We start from the raw sequence: 27,606 nt of genomic DNA, 5'->3' as shown, positions 1-27,606 counted from the left end.
CTGTGTAGAATCTACCAGACCCACACCTGGCTGACTGTGTGGAATCTACCAGACCCACACCTGGCTGACTGTGTGGAATCTACCAGACCCACACCTGGCTGGCTGTATGGAATCTACCAGACCCACACCTGGCTGGCTGTGTGGAATCTACTAGACCCACACCTCTCTGATGTCTCCACACACCTGGCTGGCTGTGTAGAATCTACCAGACCCACACCGGGCTGACTGTGTGGAATCTACCAGACCCATACCTGGCTGGCTGTATGGAATCTACCAGACCCACACCTGGCTGGCAGTGTGGAATCTACCAGACCCACACCTCTCTGATGTCTCCACACACCTGGCTGGCTGTATGGAATCTACCAGACCCACACCTCTCTGATGTCTCCACACACCTGGCTGGCTGTATGGAATCTACCAGACCCACACCTGGCTGGCAGTGTGGAATCTACCAGACCCACACCTCTCTGATGTCTCCACACACCTGGCTGGCTGTATGGAATCTACCAGACCCACACCTCTCTGATGTCTCCACACACCTGGCTGGCTGTGTAGAATCTACCAGACCCACACCTGGCTGACTGTGTGGAATCTACCAGACCCACACCTGGCTGGCTGTGTGGAATCTACCAGACCCACACCTCTCTGATGTCTCCACACACCTGGCTGGCTGTGTAGAATCTACCAGACCCACACCTGGCTGGCTGTGTGGAATCTACCAGACCCACACCTGGCTGGCTGTGTGGAATCTACCAGACACACACCTGGCTGGCTGTGTGGAATCTACCAGACCCACACCTCTCTGATGTCTCCACACACCTGGCTGACTGTATGGAATCTACCAGACACACACCTCTCTGATGTCTCCACACACCTGGCTGGCTGTGTGGAATCTACCAGACCCACACCTGGCTGACTGTGTGGAATCTACCAGACCCACACCTGGCTGACTGTGTGGAATCTACCAGACCCACACCTGGCTGACTGTGTGGAATCTACCAGACCCACACCTGGCTGGCTGTATGGAATCTACCAGACCCACACCTGGCTGACTGTGTGGAATCTACCAGACCCACACCTGGCTGGCTGTATGGAATCTACCAGACCCACACCTGGCTGGCTGTGTGGAATCTACCAGACCCACACCTGGCTGACTGTGTGGAATCTACCAGACCCACACCTGACTGGCTGTATGGAATCTACCAGACCCACACCTGGCTGTGTGGAATCTACCAGACCCACACCTGGCTGGCTGTATGGAATCTACCAGACCCACACCTGGCTGGCTGTGTGGAATCTACCAGACCCACACCTCTCTGATGTCTCCACACACCTGGCATGGCTGTATGGAATCTACCAGACACACACCTCTCTGATGTCTCCACACACCTGGCTGGCTGTGTGGAATCTACCAGACCCACACCTGGCTGACTGTGTGGAATCTACCAGACCCACACCTCTCTGATGTCTCCACACACCTGGCTGGCTGTATGGAATCTACCAGACACACACCTATCTGATGTCTCCACACACCTGGCTGGCTGTGTGGAATCTACCAGACCCACACCTGGCTGACTGTGTAGAATCTACCAGACCCACACCTGGCTGACTGTGTGGAATCTACCAGACCCACACCTGGCTGACTGTGTAGAATCTACCAGACACACACCTGGCTGACTGTGTGGAATCTACCAGACCCACACCTCTCTGATGTCTCCACACACCTGGCTGACTGTGTGGAATCTACCAGACCCACACCTGGCTGACTGTGTGGAATCTACCAGACCCACACCTCTCTGATGTCTCCACACACCTGGCTGACTGTGTGGAATCTACCAGACCCACACCTGGCTGGCTGTGTGGAATCTACCAGACCCACACCTGGCTGACTGTGTGGAATCTACCAGACCCACACCTGGCTGACTGTGTGGAATCTACCAGACCCACACCTGGCTGACTGTGTAGAATCTACCAGACCCACACCTGGCTGACTGTATGGAATCTACCAGACCCACACCTGGCTGACTGTGTAGAATCTACCAGACCCACACCTGGCTGACTGTATGGAATCTACCAGACCCACACCTGGCTGACTGTGTAGAATCTACCATACCCACACCAGGCTGACTATGTAGAATCTACCAGACCCACACCTGGCTGACTGTGTGGAATCTACCAGACCCACACCTCTCTGATGTCTCCACACACCTGGCATGGCTGTATGGAATCTTCCAGACACACACCTCTCTGATGTCTCCACACACCTGGCTGGCTGTGTGTAATCTACCAGACCCACACCTGGCTGACTGTGTGGAATCTACCAGACCCACACCTCTCTGATGTCTCCACACACCTGGCTGGCTGTATGGAATCTACCAGACACACACCTATCTGATGTCTCCACACACCTGGCTGGCTGTGTGGAATCTACCAGACCCACACCTGGCTGACTGTGTAGAATCTACCAGACCCACACCTGGCTGACTGTGTGGAATCTACCAGACCCACACCTGGCTAACTGTGTAGAATCTACCAGACACACACCTGGCTGACTGTGTGGAATCTACCAGACCCACACCTCTCTGATGTCTCCACACACCTGGCTGACTGTGTGGAATCTACCAGACCCACACCTGGCTGACTGTGTGGAATCTACCAGACCCACACCTCTCTGATGTCTCCACACACCTGGCTGACTGTGTGGAATCTACCAGACCCACACCTGGCTGACTGTGTAGAATCTACCAGACCCACACCTGGCTGACTGTATGGAATCTACCAGACCCACACCTGGCTGACTGTGTAGAATCTACCAGACCCACACCTGGCTGACTGTATGGAATCTACCAGACCCACACCTGGCTGACTGTGTAGAATCTACCATACCCACACCAGGCTGACTATGTAGAATCTACCAGACCCACACCTGGCTGACTGTGTAGAATCTACCAGACCCACACCTGGCTGTGTGGAATCTACCAGACCCACACCTGGCTGACTGTGTGGAATCTACCAGACCCACATCTGGCTGACTGTGTGGAATCTACCAGACCCACACCTGGCTGACTGTGTGGAATCTACCAGACCCACATCTGGCTGACTGTGTGGAATCTACCAGACCCACACCTGGCTGACTGTGTAGAATCTACCAGACCCACACCTGGCTGACTGTATGGAATCTACCAGACCCACACCTGGCTGACTGTGTAGAATCTACCAGACCCACACCTGGCTGACTGTATGGAATCTACCAGACCCACACCTGGCTGACTGTGTAGAATCTACCATACCCACACCAGGCTGACTATGTAGAATCTACCAGACCCACACCTGGCTGACTGTGTAGAATCTACCAGACCCACACCTGGCTGTGTGGAATCTACCAGACCCACACCTGGCTGACTGTGTGGAATCTACCAGACCCACATCTGGCTGACTGTGTGGAATCTACCAGACCCACACCTGGCTGACTGTGTGGAATCTACCAGACCCACACCTGGCTGACTGTGTGGAATCTACCAGACCCACACCTGGCTGACTGTGTGGAATCTACCAGACCCACACCTGGCTGTGTGGAATCTACCAGACCCACACCTGGCTGTGTGGAATCTACCAGACCCACACCTGGCTGTGTGGAATCTACCAGACCCACACCTGGCTGACTGTGTGGAATCTACCAGACCCACACCTGGCTGGCTGTATGGAATCTACCAGACCCACACCTGGCTGACTGTGTAGAATCTACCAGACCCACACCTGGCTGACTGTGTAGAATCTACCAGACCCACACCTGGCTGACTGTGTGGAATCTACCAGACCCACACCTGGCTGACTGTGTAGAATCTACCAGACCCACACCTGGCTGACTGTGTAGAATCTACCAGACCCACACCTGGCTGACTGTGTAGAATCTACCAGACCCACACCTGGCTGACTGTAGAATCTACCAGACCCACACCTCTCTGTGGAAGCCCCATTCAAGCTTTACTTTGTCTGAAACCAAAAGGGAAACAGAGGGCAGGAATGTTCCTTGGCAGCATGTCCATCTGAAGGTAGTCAACGCTGCCCACGCTGTGAAATATTTCAGTACAATTCCTGGTGTATCAGGTTTGGTCTTCAGCCTTCCTCCACACCCCTACAAGACTCTCCTATCCTCCTCCTCCTCTTCTTCCACACCCCTACAAGACTCTCCTATCCTCCTCCTCCGCCTCTTCCTCCACACCCCTACAAGACTCTCCTATCCTCCTCCTCTTCCTCCACACCCCTACAAGACTTTCCTATCCTCCTCCTCTTGCTGCCTCTCTCTCTCTTTCCCCCTGACTCACATTGATCTGCTGCTGGCACTAGGTCCAGTATGACACAGATTAGTCACAGCTGAGGCCATCTACAGCGCACGCACACACACACGCGCGCACACACACACGCACACGCACACACGCACACACACACACACAGACACACACACACACACACAGACACACACACACACACACAAAATCTCCCTGTCCTCAACTTGGCAGACCCCCTCACGGCTCAGTGTCCAGAACTACTCTACTGGAGCTGATAGGAGGCCGTTATTTATGAGGGAAGTAATCAGATGAAACATCCACACTGAGTTATAGATCATTATTTAATCCTGAGGGATCAGGCCAATCACATCTTACGCCACGATGAGTCAATGCTGCCCACGCTATGAGTCAACTACTAACCTAAAGGTCTGAATCAACCCACACCAGACAGGTCCTTTACCTCACCTATCTACTAACCTAAAGGTCTGAATCAACCCACACCAGGCAGGTCCTTTACCTCACCTATCTACTAACCTAAAGGTCTGAATCAACCCACACCAGGCAGGTCCTTTACCTCACCTATCTACTAACCTAAAGGTCTGAATCAACCCACACCAGGCAGGTCCTTTACCTCACCTATCTACTAACCTAAAGGTCTGAATCAACCCACACCAGGCAGGTCCTTTACCTCACCTATCTACTAACCTAAAGGTCCGAAACAACCCCACCAGGCAGGTCCTTTACCTCCCCTATCTACTAACCTAAAGGTCTGAATCAACCACACCAGGCAGGTCCTTTACCTCACCTATCTACTAACCTAAAGGTCTGAATCAACCCACACCAGGCAGGTCCTTTACCTCACCTATCTACTAACCTAAAGGTCTGAATCAACCCACACCAGACAGGTCCTTTACCTCACCTATCTACTAACCTAAAGGTCTGAATCAACCACACCAGGCAGGTCCTTTACCTCACCTATCTACTAACCTAAAGGTCTGAATCAACCACACCAGGCAGGTCCTTTACCTCACCTATCTACTAACCTAAAGGTCTGAATCAACCACACCAGGCAGGTCCTTTACCTCACCTATCTACTAACCTAAAGGTCTGAATCAACCACACCAGGCAGGTCCTTTACCTCACCTATCTACTAACCTAAAGGTCTGAATCAACCCACACCAGGCAGGTCCTTTACCTCACCTATCTACTAACCTAAAGGTCTGAATCAACCCACACCAGGCAGGTCCTTTACCTCACCTATCTACTAACCTAAAGGTCTGAATCAACCACACCAGGTAGGTCCTTTACCTCACCTATCTAAAGGTCTGAATCAACCCACACCAGGCAGGTCCTTTACCTCACCTATCTACTAACCTAAAGGTCTGATTCAACCACACCAGGCAGGTCCTTTACCTCACCTATCTACTAACCTAAAGGTCTGAATCAACCCACACCAGGCAGGTCCTTTACCTCACCTATCTACTAACCTAAAGGTCTGAATCAACCCCACCAGGCAGGTCCTTTACCTCCCCTATCTACTAACCTAAAGGTCTGAATCAACCACACCAGGCAGGTCCTTTACCTCACCTATCTACTAACCTAAAGGTCTGATTCAACCACACCAGGCAGGTCCTTTACCTCACCTATCTACTAACCTAAAGGTCTGAATCAACCCACACCAGGCAGGTCCTTTACCTCACCTATCTACTAACCTAAAGGTCTGAATCAACCCACACCAGGCAGGTCCTTTACCTCACCTATCTACTAACCTAAAGGTCTGAATCAACCCACACCAGGCAGGTCCTTTACCTCACCTATCTACTAACCTAAAGGTCTGAATCAACCCACACCAGGCAGGTCCTTTACCTCACCTATCTACTAACCTAAAGGTCTGAATCAACCCACACCAGGCGGGTCCTTTACCTCACCTATCTACTAACCTAAAGGTCTGAATCAACCCACACCAGACAGGTCCTTTACCTCACCTATCTACTAACCTAAAGGTCTGAATCAACCACACCAGGCAGGTCCTTTACCTCACCTATCTACTAACCTAAAGGTCTGAATCAACCACACCAGGCAGGTCCTTTACCTCACCTATCTACTAACCTAAAGGTCTGAATCAACCACACCAGGCAGGTCCTTTACCTCACCTATCTACTAACCTAAAGGTCTGAATCAACCACACCAGGCAGGTCCTTTACCTCACCTATCTACTAACCTAAAGGTCTGAATCAACCCACACCAGGCAGGTCCTTTACCTCACCTATCTACTAACCTAAAGGTCTGAATCAACCACACCAGGCAGGTCCTTTACCTCACCTATCTACTAACCTAAAGGTCTGAATCAACCCACACCAGGCAGGTCCTTTACCTCACCTATCTACTAACCTAAAGGTCTGAATCAACCACACCAGGCAGGTCCTTTACCTCACCTATCTACTAACCTAAAGGTCTGAATCAACCACACAAGGCAGGTCCTTTACCTCACCTATCTACTAACCTAAAGGTCTGAATCAACCCACACCAGGCAGGTCCTTTACCTCACCTATCTACTAACCTAAAGGTCTGAATCAACCCACACCAGGCAGGTCCTTTACCTCACCTATCTACTAACCTAAAGGTCTGAATCAACCCACACCAGGCAGGTCCTTTACCTCACCTATCTACTAACCTAAAGGTCTGAATCAACCCACACCAGGCAGGTCCTTTACCTCACCTATCTACTAACCTAAAGGTCTGAATCAACCCACACCAGGCAGGTCCTTTACCTCACCTATCTACTAACCTAAAGGTCTGAATCAACCCACACCAGGCAGGTCCTTTACCTCACCTATCTACTAACCTAAAGGTCTGAATCAACCCACACCAGGCAGGTCCTTTACCTCACCTATCTAAAGGTCTGAATCAACCCACACCAGGCAGGTCCTTTACCTCACCTATCTACTAACCTAAAGGTCTGAATCAACCCACACCAGACAGGTCCTTTACCTCACCTATCTACTAACCTAAAGGTCTGAATCAACCCACACCAGGCAGGTCCTTTACCTCACCTATCTACTAACCTAAAGGTCTGAATCAACCACACCAGGCTGGTCCTTTACCTCACCTATCTACTAACCTAAAGGTCTGAATCACCCACACCAGGCAGGTCCTTTACCTCACCTATCTACTAACCTAAAGGTCTGAATCAACCCACACCAGGCAGGTCCTTTACCTCACCTATCTACTAACCTAAAGGTCTGAATCAACCCACACCAGGCAGGTCCTTTACCTCACCTATCTACTAACCTAAAGGTCTGAATCAACCCACACCAGGCAGGTCCTTTACCTCACCTATCTACTAACCTAAAGGTCTGAATCAACCCACACCAGGCAGGTCCTTTACCTCACCTATCTACTAACCTAAAGGTCTGAATCAACCCACACCAGGCAGGTCCTTTACCTCACCTATCTACTAACCTAAAGGTCTGAATCAACCCACACCAGGCAGGTCCTTTACCTCACCTATCTACTAACCTAAAGGTCTGAATCAACCCACACCAGGCAGGTCCTTTACCTCACCTATCTACTAACCTAAAGGTCTGAATCAACCCACACCAGGCAGGTCCTTTACCTCACCTATCTACTAACCTAAAGGTCTGAATCAACCCACACCAGGCAGGTCCTTTACCTCACCTATCTAAAGGTCTGAATCAACCCACACCAGGCAGGTCCTTTACCTCACCTATCTACTAACCTAAAGGTCTGAATCAACCCACACCAGACAGGTCCTTTACCTCACCTATCTACTAACCTAAAGGTCTGAATCAACCCACACCAGGCAGGTCCTTTACCTCACCTATCTACTAACCTAAAGGTCTGAATCAACCACACCAGGTAGGTCCTTTACCTCACCTATCTAAAGGTCTGAATCAACCCACACCAGGCAGGTCCTTTACCTCACCTATCTACTAACCTAAAGGTCTGATTCAACCACACCAGGCAGGTCCTTTACCTCACCTATCTACTAACCTAAAGGTCTGAATCAACCCACACCAGGCAGGTCCTTTACCTCACCTATCTACTAACCTAAAGGTCTGAATCAACCCCACCAGGCAGGTCCTTTACCTCCCCTATCTACTAACCTAAAGGTCTGAATCAACCACACCAGGCAGGTCCTTTACCTCACCTATCTACTAACCTAAAGGTCTGAATCAACCCACACCAGGCAGGTCCTTTACCTCACCTATCTACTAACCTAAAGGTCTGAATCAACCACACCAGGCAGGTCCTTTACCTCACCTATCTACTAACCTAAAGGTCTGATTCAACCACACCAGGCAGGTCCTTTACCTCACCTATCTACTAACCTAAAGGTCTGAATCAACCCACACCAGGCAGGTCCTTTACCTCACCTATCTACTAACCTAAAGGTCTGAATCAACCCACACCAGGCAGGTCCTTTACCTCACCTATCTACTAACCTAAAGGTCTGAATCAACCCACACCAGGCAGGTCCTTTACCTCACCTATCTACTAACCTAAAGGTCTGAATCAACCCACACCAGGCAGGTCCTTTACCTCACCTATCTACTAACCTAAAGGTCTGAATCAACCCACACCAGGCGGGTCCTTTACCTCACCTATCTACTAACCTAAAGGTCTGAATCAACCCACACCAGACAGGTCCTTTACCTCACCTATCTACTAACCTAAAGGTCTGAATCAACCACACCAGGCAGGTCCTTTACCTCACCTATCTACTAACCTAAAGGTCTGAATCAACCACACCAGGCAGGTCCTTTACCTCACCTATCTACTAACCTAAAGGTCTGAATCAACCACACCAGGCAGGTCCTTTACCTCACCTATCTACTAACCTAAAGGTCTGAATCAACCACACCAGGCAGGTCCTTTACCTCACCTATCTACTAACCTAAAGGTCTGAATCAACCCACACCAGGCAGGTCCTTTACCTCACCTATCTACTAACCTAAAGGTCTGAATCAACCACACCAGGCAGGTCCTTTACCTCACCTATCTACTAACCTAAAGGTCTGAATCAACCCACACCAGGCAGGTCCTTTACCTCACCTATCTACTAACCTAAAGGTCTGAATCAACCACACCAGGCAGGTCCTTTACCTCACCTATCTACTAACCTAAAGGTCTGAATCAACCACACAAGGCAGGTCCTTTACCTCACCTATCTACTAACCTAAAGGTCTGAATCAACCCACACCAGGCAGGTCCTTTACCTCACCTATCTACTAACCTAAAGGTCTGAATCAACCCACACCAGGCAGGTCCTTTACCTCACCTATCTACTAACCTAAAGGTCTGAATCAACCCACACCAGGCAGGTCCTTTACCTCACCTATCTACTAACCTAAAGGTCTGAATCAACCCACACCAGGCAGGTCCTTTACCTCACCTATCTACTAACCTAAAGGTCTGAATCAACCCACACCAGGCAGGTCCTTTACCTCACCTATCTACTAACCTAAAGGTCTGAATCAACCCACACCAGGCAGGTCCTTTACCTCACCTATCTACTAACCTAAAGGTCTGAATCAACCCACACCAGGCAGGTCCTTTACCTCACCTATCTAAAGGTCTGAATCAACCCACACCAGGCAGGTCCTTTACCTCACCTATCTACTAACCTAAAGGTCTGAATCAACCCACACCAGACAGGTCCTTTACCTCACCTATCTACTAACCTAAAGGTCTGAATCAACCCACACCAGGCAGGTCCTTTACCTCACCTATCTACTAACCTAAAGGTCTGAATCAACCACACCAGGCTGGTCCTTTACCTCACCTATCTACTAACCTAAAGGTCTGAATCACCCACACCAGGCAGGTCCTTTACCTCACCTATCTACTAACCTAAAGGTCTGAATCAACCCACACCAGGCAGGTCCTTTACCTCACCTATCTACTAACCTAAAGGTCTGAATCAACCCACACCAGGCAGGTCCTTTACCTCACCTATCTACTAACCTAAAGGTCTGAATCAACCCACACCAGGCAGGTCCTTTACCTCACCTATCTACTAACCTAAAGGTCTGAATCAACCCACACCAGGCAGGTCCTTTACCTCACCTATCTACTAACCTAAAGGTCTGAATCAACCCACACCAGGCAGGTCCTTTACCTCACCTATCTACTAACCTAAAGGTCTGAATCAACCCACACCAGGCAGGTCCTTTACCTCACCTATCTACTAACCTAAAGGTCTGAATCAACCCACACCAGGCAGGTCCTTTACCTCACCTATCTACTAACCTAAAGGTCTGAATCAACCCACACCAGGCAGGTCCTTTACCTCACCTATCTACTAACCTAAAGGTCTGAATCAACCCACACCAGGCAGGTCCTTTACCTCACCTATCTAAAGGTCTGAATCAACCCACACCAGGCAGGTCCTTTACCTCACCTATCTACTAACCTAAAGGTCTGAATCAACCCACACCAGACAGGTCCTTTACCTCACCTATCTACTAACCTAAAGGTCTGAATCAACCCACACCAGGCAGGTCCTTTACCTCACCTATCTACTAACCTAAAGGTCTGAATCAACCACACCAGGTAGGTCCTTTACCTCACCTATCTAAAGGTCTGAATCAACCCACACCAGGCAGGTCCTTTACCTCACCTATCTACTAACCTAAAGGTCTGATTCAACCACACCAGGCAGGTCCTTTACCTCACCTATCTACTAACCTAAAGGTCTGAATCAACCCACACCAGGCAGGTCCTTTACCTCACCTATCTACTAACCTAAAGGTCTGAATCAACCCCACCAGGCAGGTCCTTTACCTCCCCTATCTACTAACCTAAAGGTCTGAATCAACCACACCAGGCAGGTCCTTTACCTCACCTATCTACTAACCTAAAGGTCTGAATCAACCCACACCAGGCAGGTCCTTTACCTCACCTATCTACTAACCTAAAGGTCTGAATCAACCACACCAGGCAGGTCCTTTACCTCACCTATCTACTAACCTAAAGGTCTGATTCAACCACACCAGGCAGGTCCTTTACCTCACCTATCTACTAACCTAAAGGTCTGAATCAACCCACACCAGGCAGGTCCTTTACCTCACCTATCTACTAACCTAAAGGTCTGAATCAACCCACACCAGGCAGGTCCTTTACCTCACCTATCTACTAACCTAAAGGTCTGAATCAACCCACACCAGGCAGGTCCTTTACCTCACCTATCTACTAACCTAAAGGTCTGAATCAACCCACACCAGGCAGGTCCTTTACCTCACCTATCTACTAACCTAAAGGTCTGAATCAACCCACACCAGGCGGGTCCTTTACCTCACCTATCTACTAACCTAAAGGTCTGAATCAACCCACACCAGACAGGTCCTTTACCTCACCTATCTACTAACCTAAAGGTCTGAATCAACCACACCAGGCAGGTCCTTTACCTCACCTATCTACTAACCTAAAGGTCTGAATCAACCACACCAGGCAGGTCCTTTACCTCACCTATCTACTAACCTAAAGGTCTGAATCAACCACACCAGGCAGGTCCTTTACCTCACCTATCTACTAACCTAAAGGTCTGAATCAACCACACCAGGCAGGTCCTTTACCTCACCTATCTACTAACCTAAAGGTCTGAATCAACCCACACCAGGCAGGTCCTTTACCTCACCTATCTAAAGGTCTGAATCAACCCACACCAGGCAGGTCCTTTACCTCACCTATCTACTAACCTAAAGGTCTGAATCAACCCACACCAGACAGGTCCTTTACCTCACCTATCTACTAACCTAAAGGTCTGAATCAACCCACACCAGGCAGGTCCTTTACCTCACCTATCTACTAACCTAAAGGTCTGAATCAACCCACACCAGGCAGGTCCTTTACCTCACCTATCTACTAACCTAAAGGTCTGAATCAACCCACACCAGGCAGGTCCTTTACCTCACCTATCTACTAACCTAAAGGTCTGAATCAACCCACACCAGGCAGGTCCTTTACCTCACCTATCTACTAACCTAAAGGTCTGAATCAACCACACCAGGCAGGTCCTTTACCTCACCTATCTACTAACCTAAAGGTCTGAATCAACCCACACCAGGCAGGTCCTTTACCTCACCTATCTACTAACCTAAAGGTCTGAATCAACCCACACCAGGCAGGTCCTTTACCTCACCTATCTACTAACCTAAAGGTCTGAATCAACCCACACCAGACAGGTCCTTTACCTCACCTATCTACTAACCTAAAGGTCTGAATCAACCACACCAGGCAGGTCCTTTACCTCACCTATCTACTAACCTAAAGGTCTGAATCAACCCACACCAGGTAGGTCCTTTACCTCACCTATCTACTAACCTAAAGGTCTGAATCAACCCACACCAGGCAGGTCCTTTACCTCACCTATCTACTAACCTAAAGGTCTGAATCAACCCACACCAGGCAGGTCCTTTACCTCACCTATCTACTAACCTAAAGGTCTGAATCAACCCACACCAGGCAGGTCCTTTACCTCACCTACCTAAAGGTCTGAATCAACCCACACCAGGCAGGTCCTTTACCTCACCTATCTACTAACCTAAAGGTCTGAATCAACCCACACCAGGCAGGTCCTTTACCTCACCTATCTACACCAGGCAGGTAGAAACCCAGCAGATAAATGTGTATATAAATATATGTACCTTTATTTAACGAGGCAAGTCAGTTAAGAACAAATTCTTCTTTACAATTACTGCCTACTCTGGGCAAATCCGGACGACACTGGGCCAATTGCGCGCCGCCCTATGGGACTCCCAATCACGGGCCAGGATGTGATCCAGCCTGGATTCTATAGCGACGCCTCCAGCACTGAGATGCAGTGTCTCAGACCTCTGAACCAGGGTGTCTCAGACCGCTGAACCAGGGTGTCTCAGACCTCTGAACCAGGGTGTCTCAGACCTCTGAACCAGGGTGTCTCAGACCTCTGAACCAGGGTGTCTCAGACCTCTGAACCAGGGTGTCTCTGACCTCTGAACCAGGGTGTCTCAGACCTCTGAACCAGGGTGTCTCATACCGCTGAACCAGGGTGTCTCTGACCGCTGAACCAGGGTGTCTCTGACCGCTGAACCAGGGTGTCTCAGACCTCTGAACCAGGGTTTTTTCTGACCTCTGAACTAGGGTGTCTCAGACCTCTGAACCAGGGTTTTTTCTGACCTCTGAACTAGGGTGTCTCAGACCGCTGAACCAGGGTGTCTCAGACCGCTGAACCAGGGTTTTTTCTCACCTCTGAACTAGGGTGTCTCAGACCTCTGATCCAGGGTGTCTCAGACCTCTGAACCAGGGTGTCTCAGACCTCTGAACCAGGATGTCTCAGACCGCTGAACCAGGGTGTCTCAGACCTCTGAACCAGGGTGTCTCTGTAGAGATGCAGTGTCTCAGACCGCTGAACCAGGGTGTCTCAGACCGCTGAACCAGGGTGTCTCAGACCTCTGAACCAGGGTGTCTCAGACCTCTGAACCAGGGTGTCTCAGACCTCTGAACCAGGGTGTCTCTGTAGAGATGCAGTGTCTCAGACATCTGAACCAGGGTGTCTCTGTAGAGATGCAGTGTCTCAGACCTCTGAACCAGGGTGTCTCAGACCTCTGAACCAGGGTGTTTCTGTAGAGATGCAGTGTCTCAGACCTCTGAACCAGGGTGTCTCAGACCTCTGAACCAGGGTGTCTCAGACCTCTGAACCAGGGTGTCTCAGACCTCTGAACCAGGGTGTCTCAGACCTCTGAACCAGGGTGTCTCTGTAGAGATGCAGTGTCTCAGACCTCTGAACCAGGGTGTCTCAGACCTCTGAACCAGGGTGTCTCAGACCTCTGAACCAGGGTGTCTCTGTAGAGATGCAGTGTCTCAGACTGCTGAATCACTCGGGAGCCCAAATAACACTAATCTTCTGAGGAGAGAAGTTGAACTCATCAGAATACCTCCCCTGAGTCTCCTGGGTCTTTTATATGAGTCAACACAGTCATGGCTGAGGCAGGGAGGAAGGTCAGGAAAGAGAGGGAGAGAGACAGAGACAGAGAGAAAGAGAGAGAGAGAGAGAGGGGGAGACAGAGACAGAGAGAGACAGAGGAAGACAGAGACAGAGACAGACAGAGAGAGACAGAGACAGACCGAGACAGACAGAGAGAGACAGAGACAGACAGAGAGAGACAGAGACAGAGAGAGAGAGAGAGAGAGAGAGGGGGAGACAGAGACAGAGAGAGACAGAGGAAGACAGAGACAGAGACAGACAGAGAGAGACAGAGACAGACCGAGACAGACAGAGAGAGACAGAGAGAGAGAGAGAGAGGGGGAGACAGAGACAGAGGAAGACAGAGACAGAGACAGACAGAGAGAGACAGACAGAGACAGACCGAGACAGACAGAGAGAGACAGAGACAGACAGAGAGAGACAGAGACAGAGAGAGAGAGAGATAGAGAGAGAGAGAGACAGAGACAGAGGAAGACAGAGACAGAGAGAGACAGAGACAGAGAGAGACAGAGAGAGACAGAGACAGAGAGAGAGAGACAGAGAGAGACAGAGAGAGAGAACCAGGGCCAGATGATCTTGGTAGGTGTCATCACTCCAGTTTAACCATGTTTTCACGGGTGGACCTTCACACAGCCTCTTGGCTACCAGACCAGAATACACCAGGCCAGATCAGGTCAGAACAGGCCTGATGGGGAACAGGGAGAGACCAGGGAGGGAGGTGCTGAGTCTGATCCAGGTCGCTGGATATTTGCTTAGTTGATCCAATAACCGGGGAGGCAGCTAGCTTTTATCACGTCTCAACGAGCTTCTAGAGACCTGGGTTTAATGGCTGAGATGGAGCAGCGGCAGAACCAGAACCTGGACACTACGGCTTTAATACAGAACCAGAACCAGAACCTGGACTCTACGGCTTTAATACAGAACCAGAACCAGAACCAGAACCTGGACACTACGGCTTTAATACAGCACCAGAACCAGAACCAGAACCTGGACACTACGGCTTTAATACAGAACCAGAACCAGAACCTGGACTCTACGGCTTTAATACAGAACCAGAACCAGAACCAGGACACTACGGCTTTAATACAGAACCAGAACCAGAACCTGGACACTACGGCTTTTAATACAGCACCAGAACCAGAACCAGAACCTGGACACTACGGCTTTAATACAGAACCAGAACCAGAACCTGGACACTACGGCGTTTAATACAGCACCAGAACCAGAACCTGGACACTACGGCTTTAATACAGAACCAGAACCAGAACCAGAACCTGGACACTACGGCTTTAATACAGCACCAGAACCAGAACCAGAACCTGGACACTACGGCTTTAATACAGAACCAGAACCAGAACCTGGACACTACGGCGTTTAATACAGCACCAGAACCAGAACCAGAACCAGGACACTACGGCTTTAATACAGAACCAGAACCAGGACACTACGGCTTTAATACAGCACCGGAACCAGAACCAGAACCAGGACACTACGGCTTTAATACAGCACCAGAACCAGAACCTGGACACTACGGCTTTAATACAGCACCAGAACCAGAACCTGGACACTACGGCTTTAATACAGCACCAGAACCAGAACCAGAACCAGGACACTACGGCTTTAATACAGCACCAGAACCAGAACCAGAACCTGGACTCTACGGCTTTAATACAGCACCAGAACCAGAACCAGGACCTGGACACTACGGCTTTAATACAGAACCAGAACCAGAACCAGAACCTGGACATTACGGCTTTAATACAGCACCAGAACCAGAACCTGGACACTACGGCTTTAATACAGAACCAGAACCAGAACCAGGACACTACGGCTTTAATACAGCACCAGAACCAGAACCAGAACCTGGACACTACGGTTTTAATACAGCACCAGAACCAGAACCAGAACCTGGACACTACGGCTTTAATACAGCACCAGAACCAGAACCAGAACCAGGACACTACGGCTTTAATACAGAACCAGAACCAGAACCTGGACTCTACGGCTTTAATACAGAACCAGAACCAGAACCAGAACCAAGACACTACGGCTTTAATACAGAACCAGAACCAGAACCAGAACCTGGACACTACGGTTTTAATACAGCACCAGAACCAGAACCAGAACCTGGACTCTACAGCTTTAATACAGCACCGAAACCAGAACCAGAACCAGGACACTACGGCAGGTAGCCTAGTGGTTAGAGGGGGGGGGCAGGTAGCCTAGTGGTTAGAGGGGGGGGGGGGGCAGGTAGCCTAGTGGTTAGAGGGGGGGGGCAGGTAGCCTAGTGGTTAGAGGGGGGAGGCAGGTAGCCTAGTGGTTAGAGGGGGGGGGCAGGTAGCCTAGTGGTTAGAGGGGGGAGGCAGGTAGCCTAGTGGTTAGAGGGGGGGCAGGTAGCCTAGTGGTTAGAGGGGGAGGCAGGTAGCCTAGTGGTTAGAGGGGGGAGGCAGGTAGCCTAGTGGTTAGAGGGGGGAGGCAGGTAGCCTAGTGGTTAGAGGGGTGAGGCAGGTAGCCTAGTGGTTAGAGGGGGGGGGCAGGTAGCCTAGTGGTTAGAGGGGGGGGGCAGGTAGCCTAGTGGTTAGAGGGGGGAGGCAGGTAGCCTAGTGGTTAGAGGGGGGAGGCAGGTAGCCTAGTGGTTAGAGGGGGGAGGCAGGTAGCCTAGTGGTTAGAGGGGGGGGGCAGGTAGCCTAGTGGTTAGAGGGGGGGGGCAGGTAGTCTAGTGGTTAGAGGGGGGGGGCAGGTAGCCTAGTGGTTAGAGGGGGGAGGCAGGTAGCCTAGTGGTTAGTGGGGGGAGGCAGGTAGCCTAGTGGTTAGAGGGGGGGGGCAGGTAGCCTAGTGGTTAGAGGAGGGGGCAGGTAGCCTAGTGGTTAGAGGGGGAGGCAGGTAGCCTAGTGGTTAGAGGAGGAGGCAGGTAGCCTAGTGGTTAGAGGGGGGAGGCAGGTAGCCTAGTGGTTAGAGGAGGAGGCAGGTAGCCTAGTGGTTAGAGGGGGGAGGCAGGTAGCCTAGTGGTTAGAGGGGGGAGGCAGGTAGCCTAGTGGTTAGAGGGGGGAGGCAGGTAGCCTATTGGTTAGAGGGGGGAGGCAGGTAGCCTAGTGGTTAGAGGGGGGAGGCAAGTAGCCTAGTGGTTAGAGGGGGGAGGCAGGTAGCCTAGTGGTTAGAGGGGGGAGGCAGGTAGCCTAGTGGTTAGAGGGGGGAGGCAGGTAGCCTAGTGGTTAGAGGGGGGAGGCAGGTAGCCTAGTGGTTAGAGGGGGGAGGCAGGTAGCCTAGTGGTTAGAGGGGGGAGGCAGGTAGCCTAGTGGTTAGAGGGGGGAGGCAGGTAGCCTAGTGGTTAGAGGGGGGAGGCAGGTAGCCTAGTGTTTAGAGGGGGGAGGCAGGTAGCCTAGTGGTTAGAGGGGGGGGGCAGGTAGCCTAGTGGTTAGAGGGGGGAGGCAGGTAGCCTAGTGTTTAGAGGGGGGAGGCAGGTAGCCTAGTGGTTAGAGGGGGGGGGCAGGTAGCCTAGTGGTTAGAGGGGGGGGGGGGGGGGGCAGGTAGCCTAGTGGTTAGAGGGGGGGGCAGGTAGCCTAGTGGTTAGAGGGGGGAGGCAGGTAGCCTAGTGGTTAGAGGGGGTAGCCAGGAGGTGTAGGGCTGTATCCAGACTGATGGTGATGAACGTTAGGATTAGACTAACTCAGTATATACCAGTAGTCTCACCTGTTGCCAGCCCCGTAGGGCTGTATCCAGACTGATGGTGATGAATGTTAGGATTAGGATTAGACTGACTCAGTATATAACAGCAGTCTCACCTGTTGCCAGCCCCGTAGGGCCGTATCCAGACTGTGAACGGTGTTCTGGCTGATGTTGATGAAGACCGGGTCTACGAAGACGTTGCCGTCCAGAAGGACGTTGTTGGAGCAGCGTGTGACCGCAGCCTGACCCTGCAGTATGAACGGCTGCAGCAGGCAGAGCCAAGTCAAGTTCCGGTACTCCAACAGTCTGCAGTCCAGCTCGGTGGAGAACTGGATCTCCTGGCAGAGCCGGGCGGCGCTGACGTTACCGCCACCGCTCCACTGGCGGAGGAACAGCCGCGGCTCCTGTGCCCCGATGACCAGGTACTCTTGCTCCTGGGGCAACTTCCTGTCCGGCAGGAAGGGGCGGAGTCGACGTGACGGCGCTGGAGACGGAATAGACAGACGGACAGAGGAGATGTGAGTGAATCTACTATACAACTAAAGTGACAGTAGTATGAGAACGACTTCAGATGAAACACGAGAAAATAGCAACAACAAAAAAAGACCAAAAGTGATTTTCTGGAAAGTTCCACTTCGTGTGACGGTGTTACAGTACGTGTACCCAGCTGCTCCAGGCGGTGCTACAGTACCTGTACCCAGCTGCTCCAGGCGGTGCTACAGTACCTGTACCCAGCTGCTCCAGGCGGTGCTACAGTACCTGTACCCAGCTGCTCCAGGCGGTGCTACAGTACCTGTACCCAGCTGCTACAGGCGGTGCTACAGTACCTGTACCCAGGTGCTCCAGGCGGTGTTACAGTACCTGTGCCCAGCTGCACCAGGCGGTGTTACAGTACCTGTACCCAGCTGCTCCAGGCGGTGCTACAGTACCTGTACCCAGCTGCTCCAGGCGGTGTTACAGTACCTGTGCCCAGCTGTTCCAGGCGGTGTTACAGTACCTGTGCCCAGCTGCTCCAGGCGGTGCTACAGTTCCTGTACCCAGCTGCTCCAGGCGGTGCTACAGTACCTGTGCCCAGCTGCTCCAGGTGGTGGTAGAGGTGCAGCTGTATCTGTGCCAGGGTGAGAGACACGCCCAGGGAGGGCACGGACCAGGGGGCGAAGCAGGAGTCAACACGGGTACAAGCTGCCAGCGCCGTGGGGGACACTAGCTGGTCACAGGGCAGAAGCTGGGACCCCGAGGAACCCTGCTGAGAACCTGACTCACTGTCAGAACTGTAAAGAGATACATAAAGAAATAATTAAAGTTTGACAGTTTATAAATCTGACTCACTGGGAGGGAGAGGAGAAAGACACTTCCAGTATGTTGTTACTATATGTCTTCTGCCTCCCGGTCTGACCGAGGGAGAGAGGAGAACAGCACCTATTTCACTATAGTCAGTCCTGTATTCACCTCAGAACTATTCTCTAGAACACTCTAGAACACTATCCTGCTCTGGAACACTACCCTGCTCTAGAACACTATCCTGTTCTAGAACACTATCCTGCTCTGGAACACTATCCTGCTCTGGAACACTATCCTGCTCTAGAACACTCTCCTGCTCTAGAACACCATCCTGCTCTAGAACACCATCCTGCTCTAGAACACTACCCTGCTCTAGAACACTCTCCTGCTCTAGAACACCATCCTGACTGACCTCCGGAGACAGCAGGTAAACATAGAAGGACACAGTAAGAGGTATAAAACCTTTAAGGTGAAGTCTCCATGGCAGTGACAGGTTTGGGCCGATACTTTGTGTTGATACCACCACTAACCGTGACATCGACAGAAACATAAGACTCCAGATTACAAAAAAAATAAAACATTGAAATGAAAAAGAACATAGGGAGAGAGGAAAGTGTTCAGGAAGTGTATTGTCCTCCCCTGCATCCTCCCCTGCATCCACCTCATATCCTCCCCTGCATCCTCCCCTGCATCCTCCCCTGCATCCTCCTCGCATCCTCCCCTGCATCCTCCCCTGCATCCTCCTCGCATCCTCTCCTGCATCCTCCCCTGCATCCTCCGCTACATCCTCCCCTGCATCCTCCCCTGCATCCTCTCCTGCCTCCTCCCCTGCCTCCTCCCTTGTAATCCCCCCTTGCATCCTCCCCTGCATCCTCCCCTGCATCCTCCCCTGAATCCTCCCCTGCATCCTCCCCTGCATCCTCCCCTGCATCCTCCCCTGCATCCTCCCCTACATCCTCCCCTGCATCCTCCCCTGCATCCTCCCGTGCATCCTCCCCTACATCCTCCCCTGCATCCTCCCCTGCATCCTCCCCTGCATTCTCCTCATATCCTCCCCTACATCCTCCACTGCATCCTCCTCTGCATCCTCCCTTACATCCTCCCCTGAATCCTCCGCTGCAACCTCCCCTGCAACCTCCCCTGCAACCTCCTCTGCAACCTCCCTTACATACTCCCCTGCATCCTCCCGTACATACTCCCCTGCATCCTCCCGTACATACTCCCCTGCATCCTCCCGTGCATCCTCCCCTACATCCTCCCCTGCATCCTCCCCTGCATCCTCCCCTGCATTCTCCTCATATCCTCCCCTACATCCTCCCCTGCATCCTCCTCGCATCCTCCCCTGCCTCCTCCCCTGCCCCCTCCCTTGTATCCTCCCTTGAATCCTCCCCTGCATCCTCCCCTGCATCCTCCCCTGCATCCTCATCTGCAACCTCCCCTGCATCCTCCCCTGCCTCCTCCCCTGCATCCTCCCCTACATCCTCCACTACATCCTCCCCTGCAGGACTGGGCTGGGGGGACATTAACAAGGTGTCATGGAGGAGGACTGGGCTGGGGGGACATTAACAAGGTGTCATGGAGGAGGACTGGACTAGAGGGACACTAACAAGGTGTCATGGAGGAGGACTGGCTGGAGGGACATTAACAAGGTGTCATGGAGGAGGACTGGCTGTAGGGACATTAACAAGGTGTCATGGAGGAGGACTGGGCTGGGGGGACATTAACAAGGTGTCATGGAGGAGGACTGGGCTGGGGGGACATTAACAAGGTGTCATGGAGGAGGACTGGCTGGAGGGACATTAACAAGGTGTCATGGAGGAGGACTGGGCTGGACGGACATTAACAAGGTGTCATGGAGGAGGACTGGGCTGGACGGACATTAACAAGGTGTCATGGAGGAGGACTGGGCTGGAAGGACATTAACAGGGTGTCATGGAGGAGGACTGGGCTGGAGGGACATTAACAAGGTGTCATGGAGGAGGACTGGGCTGGGGGGACATTAACAAGGTGTCATGGAGGAGGACTGGGCTGGGGGGACATTAACAAGGTGTCATGGAGGAGGACTGGCTGGAGGGACATTAACAAGGTGTCATGGAGGAGGACTGGGCTGGAGGGACATTAACAGGGTGTCATGGGGGGAGGACTGGCTGGAGGGACATTAACAAGGTGTCATGGAGGAGGACTGGCTGGGGGGACATTAACAAGGTGTCATGGAGGAGGACTGGCTGTAGGGACATTACCAGGGCGTCCCAAATAGCTCACTATTCCCTACGTAGTGCACTACTTTTGACCAGGGTCCGTAGTGCACCATATACAGGGAATAAGCTGTCAATTGGGACACACATAGACAGTAAAGGAAATGTACTGTAATGAAATGCACATGTACATTTGGCTTTTCACTGAGTTTCTGTTTTCTGTTGTTCTCCTCTCTTCATGCCATGTTTTCTTATTCCTCCCATTCTGCTTCTCAGGAGCCCTTAAACCCACACAGAACGTAGGCTTGGCAGTTAGCTGACATAGAGAGGCCCTAAACCCAGGGAGGCAGAGAGAGAGAGCGAGAGAGCGAGAGAGCGAGAGAGCGAGAGAGCGAGAGAGCGAGAGAGAGAGAGAGAGAGAGAGAGAGAGAGAGAGAGAGAGAGAGAGAGAGAGAGAGAGAGAGACCGCCTCAGTCCTCTCCTCCTGCTACTACCCTCTTCCCCCTCCTGCCTCTCTCCTCAGCCCTCCCTCCTACCTCATCTCCCATCCTCCCTCCCTCCTACCTCATCTCCCGTCCTCCCTCCCTCCTCTATCCCCCCTGCCTCCCTCCTCCCTCCCCCTCAAGGAAAGCAGGAAGGGATCTGTTTGGCCCTGACAGCCACTTGGTGTGCTGGGAAATGTCAATAGTTGATCTGAAACTGGGCCAGGTCCACTGCCTCCCCCACCTTCCCTCCCTCCCTCCCCCCCACTTTCCCCCCTTCCCTCCCACTGCCTCCCCCACCTTCCTTCCCTCCCTCTCACTGCCTCCCCCACCTCCCTCCCTCCCGCCTTCCCTCCCACTGCCTCCCCCACCTTCCCTCCATCCCTCCTTTCCTCCCTCCCTCCCACCCTCCTTCCCTCCCTCCACCTTCCCTCTCACTGCCTCCCCCACCTTCCCTCCCTCCCTCCCTCCCTCCCACCTTCCCTCCCACTGCCTCCCCACCTTCCCTCCCTCCCACCTTCCCGCCTTTCCTCCCACTGCCTCCCCCACCTTCCTTCCCTCCCTCCTTCCCTCCGTCCCGCCTTCCCTCCCTCCCTCCCGCCTTCCCTCCCACTGCCCCTCCCAACTTCCCTCCCACCTTCCTTCCTGCCTTCCCTCCCTCCTGCCTTCCCTCCCTCGTTCCTTCCCTCCTTCCCCTCCCTCGTTCCTTCCCGCCCTCCTGCCTTCCCTCCTGCCTTCCCTCCCAGATGTGACACACAGAGGCTTTTGTGCTCAGAGATGCTCATCGTTCTGCACTGTACTGGCTCCCTGAACCACACACACACACACACACACACACACACACACACACACACACACACACACACACACAGATACACACACACACAGATACACACACACAAAGATACACACACACAAAGATACACACACACACACACACACACACAAAGATACACACACACAGATACACACACACAAACACCGTAGAATCAGGTGTGTGAAGAGTGTGTTGAATCGTCTCCTCACCTCTGTTCGTCTCCTCCGTCTGGGTTATTGTTGAGGACGATCCTCCCACAGGTCAGAGGTCACCAGATCCTTCTGCTCATGGTCAGCGTCAGGCTGGGCAGGGTCAGCTCGCAGGCGCTACTCTCTGATAGGCTGAACTCTCGGTAGGGGACGAAGGCATGCTGGAGCTCGTCCCAATACTCCAGGCTGCACGGCACCTGCAGAACAAGAACCCCCCAGACAACTAAAATCTCACGACCTCTATTATTTAATCAGAACTAATGGCTGTTGACCTGACGAGGCTGCTTCCTGCTGAGGAGAGGAGCTGGGAGGAGGAGGTGGGAGGAGAGGAGAGCTGGGAGGAGGAGGTGGGAGGAGAGGAGAGCTGGGAGGAGGTGGGAGGAGAGGAGGTGGGAGGAGGTGGGAGGGGAGGAGAGGTGGGAGGAGAGGAGGTGGGAGGAGAGGAGAGGTGGGAGGAAGTGGGAGGAGAGGAGAGGTGGGAGGAAGTGGGAGGAGAGGTGGGAGAGGTGGGAGGAAGTGGGAGGAAAGGGAGAGGTGGGAGGAGAGAGACCGCCTCACCTAACCCTAGCCGATGGGATTCAGCCTGACGTCCTTTACATTGGGACCTTATGACCTGTCGTTCTCCGGCACGCCGCCCTACACGTTCTAGAATGACGTTCTCCGGCACGCCACCCTACACATTCTAGAACGACGTTCTCTGACACGCCACCCTAACCGTTCTAGAACGACGTTCTCCGAGACGCCGCCCTAACCGTTCTAGAACGACGTTCTCCGAGACGCCGCCCTAACCGTTCTAGAACGACGTTCTCCGACAACACCGCCCTAACCGTTCTAGAACGACGTTCTCCGAGACGCCTCCCTAACCGTTCTAGAAATACTACACCTTTGTCCCAAACGACACCCTAATCCCTACGTAGTACACTGCACAGAGCTACCAGAAGCCAAAGTAGTGCACTTATCACGCCCTGACCTTAGTATTCTTGGTTTTATTTATTGTTTTGGTTAGGTCAGGGTGTGACATGGGTGATGTATGTGTTTTTGTACTGTCTAGGGTTTTGGAGGTTTATGGGTTCGTTTACTATCTAGGTGTTTATGTATGTCTCTGGTTGCCTAGATTGGTTCTCAATCAGAGGCAGGTGTTTATCGTTGTCTCTGATCGGGAACCATATTTAGGCAGCCATCTTCTTTGGGTATTTGGTGGGTTATTGTCTATGTCTAGTTGCCTGTGTCTGCACTAGTATTATATAGCTTCACGTTCGGGTTTGTTGTTCTTCGTCTTCATTCAAACGTACGTATTCACATCACGCCTTGGTCTCCTCCGTACGACCAACGTGACAGCACGACATAGGAGACAGGTTGCCGCTAGGTGACGAGGTGTGTGTGTGGAAAAAGGAGGATTCAGAGATCGTATGAGTGATGTGTGTAACGTTAAACTGCTCAGAGGGACTGAAGTCTTGCTGAGTGAGGTCAGGTGTGTGATCTGATTCGCCACATGGGCAGGACTGAAGTCTTGCTGCGTGAGGTCAGGTGTGTGATCTGATTCGCCACATGGGCAGGCCCGTGTTGTTTCACTGCATTAGGTGGGGCCAACGCCCAGCTGGGTTAGTGCTGACCCGTCTCACGCTACGATAATAGTTAGGTAGGCCGTCCGGACCACTTCTCTCTCTGAAGTCACCACACGAGTCACCACACGGCACCGAGTCCAGTTACGACCCTGAAAGGTCCATCGTTCTGCTAATGACAAGGTGAATTAGGAGGTTCAACAGAGGAACACAGGGCTGAGTTAACAGAGGAACAGAGGAACACAGGGCTGAGTTAACAGAGGAACACAGGGCTGAGTTAACAGAGGAACAGAGGAACACAGGGCTGAGTTAACAGAGGAACAGAGGAACACAGGGCTGAGTTAACAGAGGAACAGAGGAACACAGGGCTGAGTTAACAGAGGAACAGAGGAACACAGGGCTGAGTTAACAGAGGAACACAGGGCTGAGTTAACAGAGGAACAGAGGAACACAGGGCTGAGTTGACAGAGGAACAGAGGAACACAGGGCTGAGTTAACAGAGGAACACAGGGCTGAGTTAACAGAGGAACACAGGCTGAGTTAACAGAGGAACAGAGGAACACAGGGCTGAGTTAACAGAGGAACACAGGGCTGAGTTAACAGAGGAACACAGGGCTTAGTTAACAGAGGAACACAGGGCTGAATTAACAGAGGAACACAGGGCTGAGTTAACAGAGGAACACAGGGCTTAGTTAACAGAGGAACACAGGGCTGAGTTAACAGAGGAACAGAGGGCCGAGTTAACAGAGGAACAGGGGTAATATAGGGGTAATACAGGGGTAATATAGGGAGGGGTAATATAGGGGTAATACAAGGGTAATGTAGGGGTAATACAGGAGTAATATAGTGGTAATACAAGGGTAATGTAGGGGTAATACAGGGGTAATATAGTGGTAATACAAGGGTAATGTAGGGGTAATACAGTGGTAATACAGGGGTAATATAGAGGTAATACAGAGGTAATTTAGGGGTAATACAGGGTATGTTTGTTGTAACCAGGGTAATGTCGGGGACGTGTGTTGTAACCAGGGTAACGACTGTAGGACTGCCACTAACACTGTTCTGCTGGTGAGGGGGGAGGGGGGGGGGGGGGGGGGGGGTCAGGACACCATGAAAGGGGATTGAAGAAGTGTTTTGAAGTGTATCATGAGACCAAACCCCAACAGTCTGTTCTAATATCTCCTTTACCTCTGGACACACAGCCGCGAGCTGCCCAGTGACGCGAGCCTACCCGACGAGCTAAATGCCTTTTATGCTCGCTTCGAGGCAAGCAATACTGAAGCATGCAAGAGAGCACCAGCTGTTCTGGTTGACTGTGTGATAACGCTCTCGGTAGCCGATGTCAACAAAACCTTTAAACAGGTCAACATTCACAAAGCCGCGGGGCCAGATGGATTTCCAGGACGTGAACTCAGAGCATGTGCTGACCAACTGGCAAGTGTCTTCACTGACATGTTCAACCTCTCCCTGACTGAGTCTGTAATACCAACATGCTTCAAGCAGACCACCATAGTCCCTATGCCCAAGAACACTAAGGTAACCTGCCTAAATGACTACCGACCCGTAGCACTCACGTCTGTAGCCATGAAGTGATTTGAAAGGCTGGTCATGGCTCACATCAACACCATTATCCCAGAAACCCTAGACCCACTCCAATTTACATACCACCAACACCATCATTAAGATTGCCGATGACACAACAGTGGTAAGGCCTGATCACCAACAACGACGAGACAGCCTATAGGAAAGAGGTCAGAGACCTGGCCGTGTGGTGCCAGGACAACAACCTCTACCTCAAGGTGATCAAGACAAAGGAGATGATCGTGGACTACAGGAAAAGGCAGGCCGAACAGGCCCCCATTTACACAACGGGGCTGTAGTGGAGTGGGTCGAGAGTTTCAGTTCCTTGGTGTCGACATCACCAACAAATGATCATGGTCCAAAGACACCAAGACTGAAAAGATTTGGCATGGGTCCTCAGATCCTCGAAAGGTTCTACAGCTGCACCATCGAGAGCGTCCTGACCGGGTTGCATCACTGCCTGGTACGGCAACTTCTCGGCCTCCTACCGCAAGGCACGACAGAGGGTAGTGCGAACGGCCCAGTACATCTCTGGGGTCAAGCTTCCTGACATCCAGGACTTATATACTAGGCGGTGCAAGAGGAAGGCCCATAAAATTGTCAGAAACTCCAGTCACCCCAGTCATAGACTGTTCTCTCTGCTACCGGAGCACCAAGTCTAGGACCAAAAGGCTCCTTAACAGCTTCTACCCCCAAAGACATAAGACTCCTGAACAATAAATGAAATCATCACCGAACAATTTATATTGCCCCCCCCCCCCCCTCCCTTTTGTAAACTGCTGCTACTCACTGTTTATTATCTATGCTGAGTCACTTCACCTCCACCTACATGGACAAATGACCTCAACTAACCTGTACCCCACGCATTGACTCGGTACCTGTACCCCCACCTACATGGACAGATGACCTCAACTAACCTGTACCCCCACGTACTCGGTACCGGTGCCCCCACCTACATGGACAGATGACCTCAACTAACCTGTACCCCCACGTACTCGGTACCGGTACCCCCACCTACATGGACAGATGACCTCAACTAACCTGTACCCCCACGTACTCGGTACCGGTACCCCCACCTACATGGACAGATGACCTCAACTAACCTGTACCCCCACGTACTCGGTACCGGTACCCCCACCTACATGGACAGATGACCTCAACTAACCTGTACCCCCACGTACTCGGTACCTGTACCCCCACCTACATGGACAGATGACCTCAACTAACCTGTACCCCCACGTACTCGGTACCGGTACCCCCACCTACATGGACAGATGACCTCAACTAACCTGTACCCCCACGTACTCGGTACCGGTACCCCCACCTACATGGACAGATGACCTCAACTAACCTGTACCCCCACGTACTCGGTACCGGTACCCCCACCTACATGGACAGATGACCTCAACTAACCTGTACCCCCACGTACTCGGTACCTGTACCCCCACCTACATGGACAGATGACCTCAACTAACCTGTACCCCCACGTACTCGGTACCGGTACCCCCACCTACATGGACAGATGACCTCAACTAA

The 27,606-nt window shown here is 52.0% G+C and overlaps 1 protein-coding gene across 1 annotated transcript in view; it reads right to left on the bottom strand.

Annotated features, from left to right (window-relative positions):
• Positions 1-27,606, bottom strand: part of LOC110513475 (intermembrane lipid transfer protein VPS13B) — a gene marked incomplete at its 3' end in the record, with an annotated part of 690,119 nt that overhangs the window by 10,014 nt on the left and 652,499 nt on the right. Inside the window, 5 exon segments of the mRNA XM_090228566.1 lie at positions 18,060-18,427; positions 19,009-19,214; positions 22,928-22,971; positions 22,973-23,007; positions 23,010-23,124. Coding sequence (XP_090084692.1) covers positions 18,060-18,427; positions 19,009-19,214; positions 22,928-22,971; positions 22,973-23,007; positions 23,010-23,124 — 768 coding nt within the window.

Source organism: Oncorhynchus mykiss, unplaced genomic scaffold, assembly GCF_057628025.1.
Source record: "Oncorhynchus mykiss isolate SJ-2025 unplaced genomic scaffold, ASM5762802v1 scaffold93, whole genome shotgun sequence".
Lineage (NCBI taxonomy): Eukaryota > Metazoa > Chordata > Actinopteri > Salmoniformes > Salmonidae > Oncorhynchus > Oncorhynchus mykiss.
This window is presented reverse-complemented; position numbering and strand designations above follow the sequence as displayed.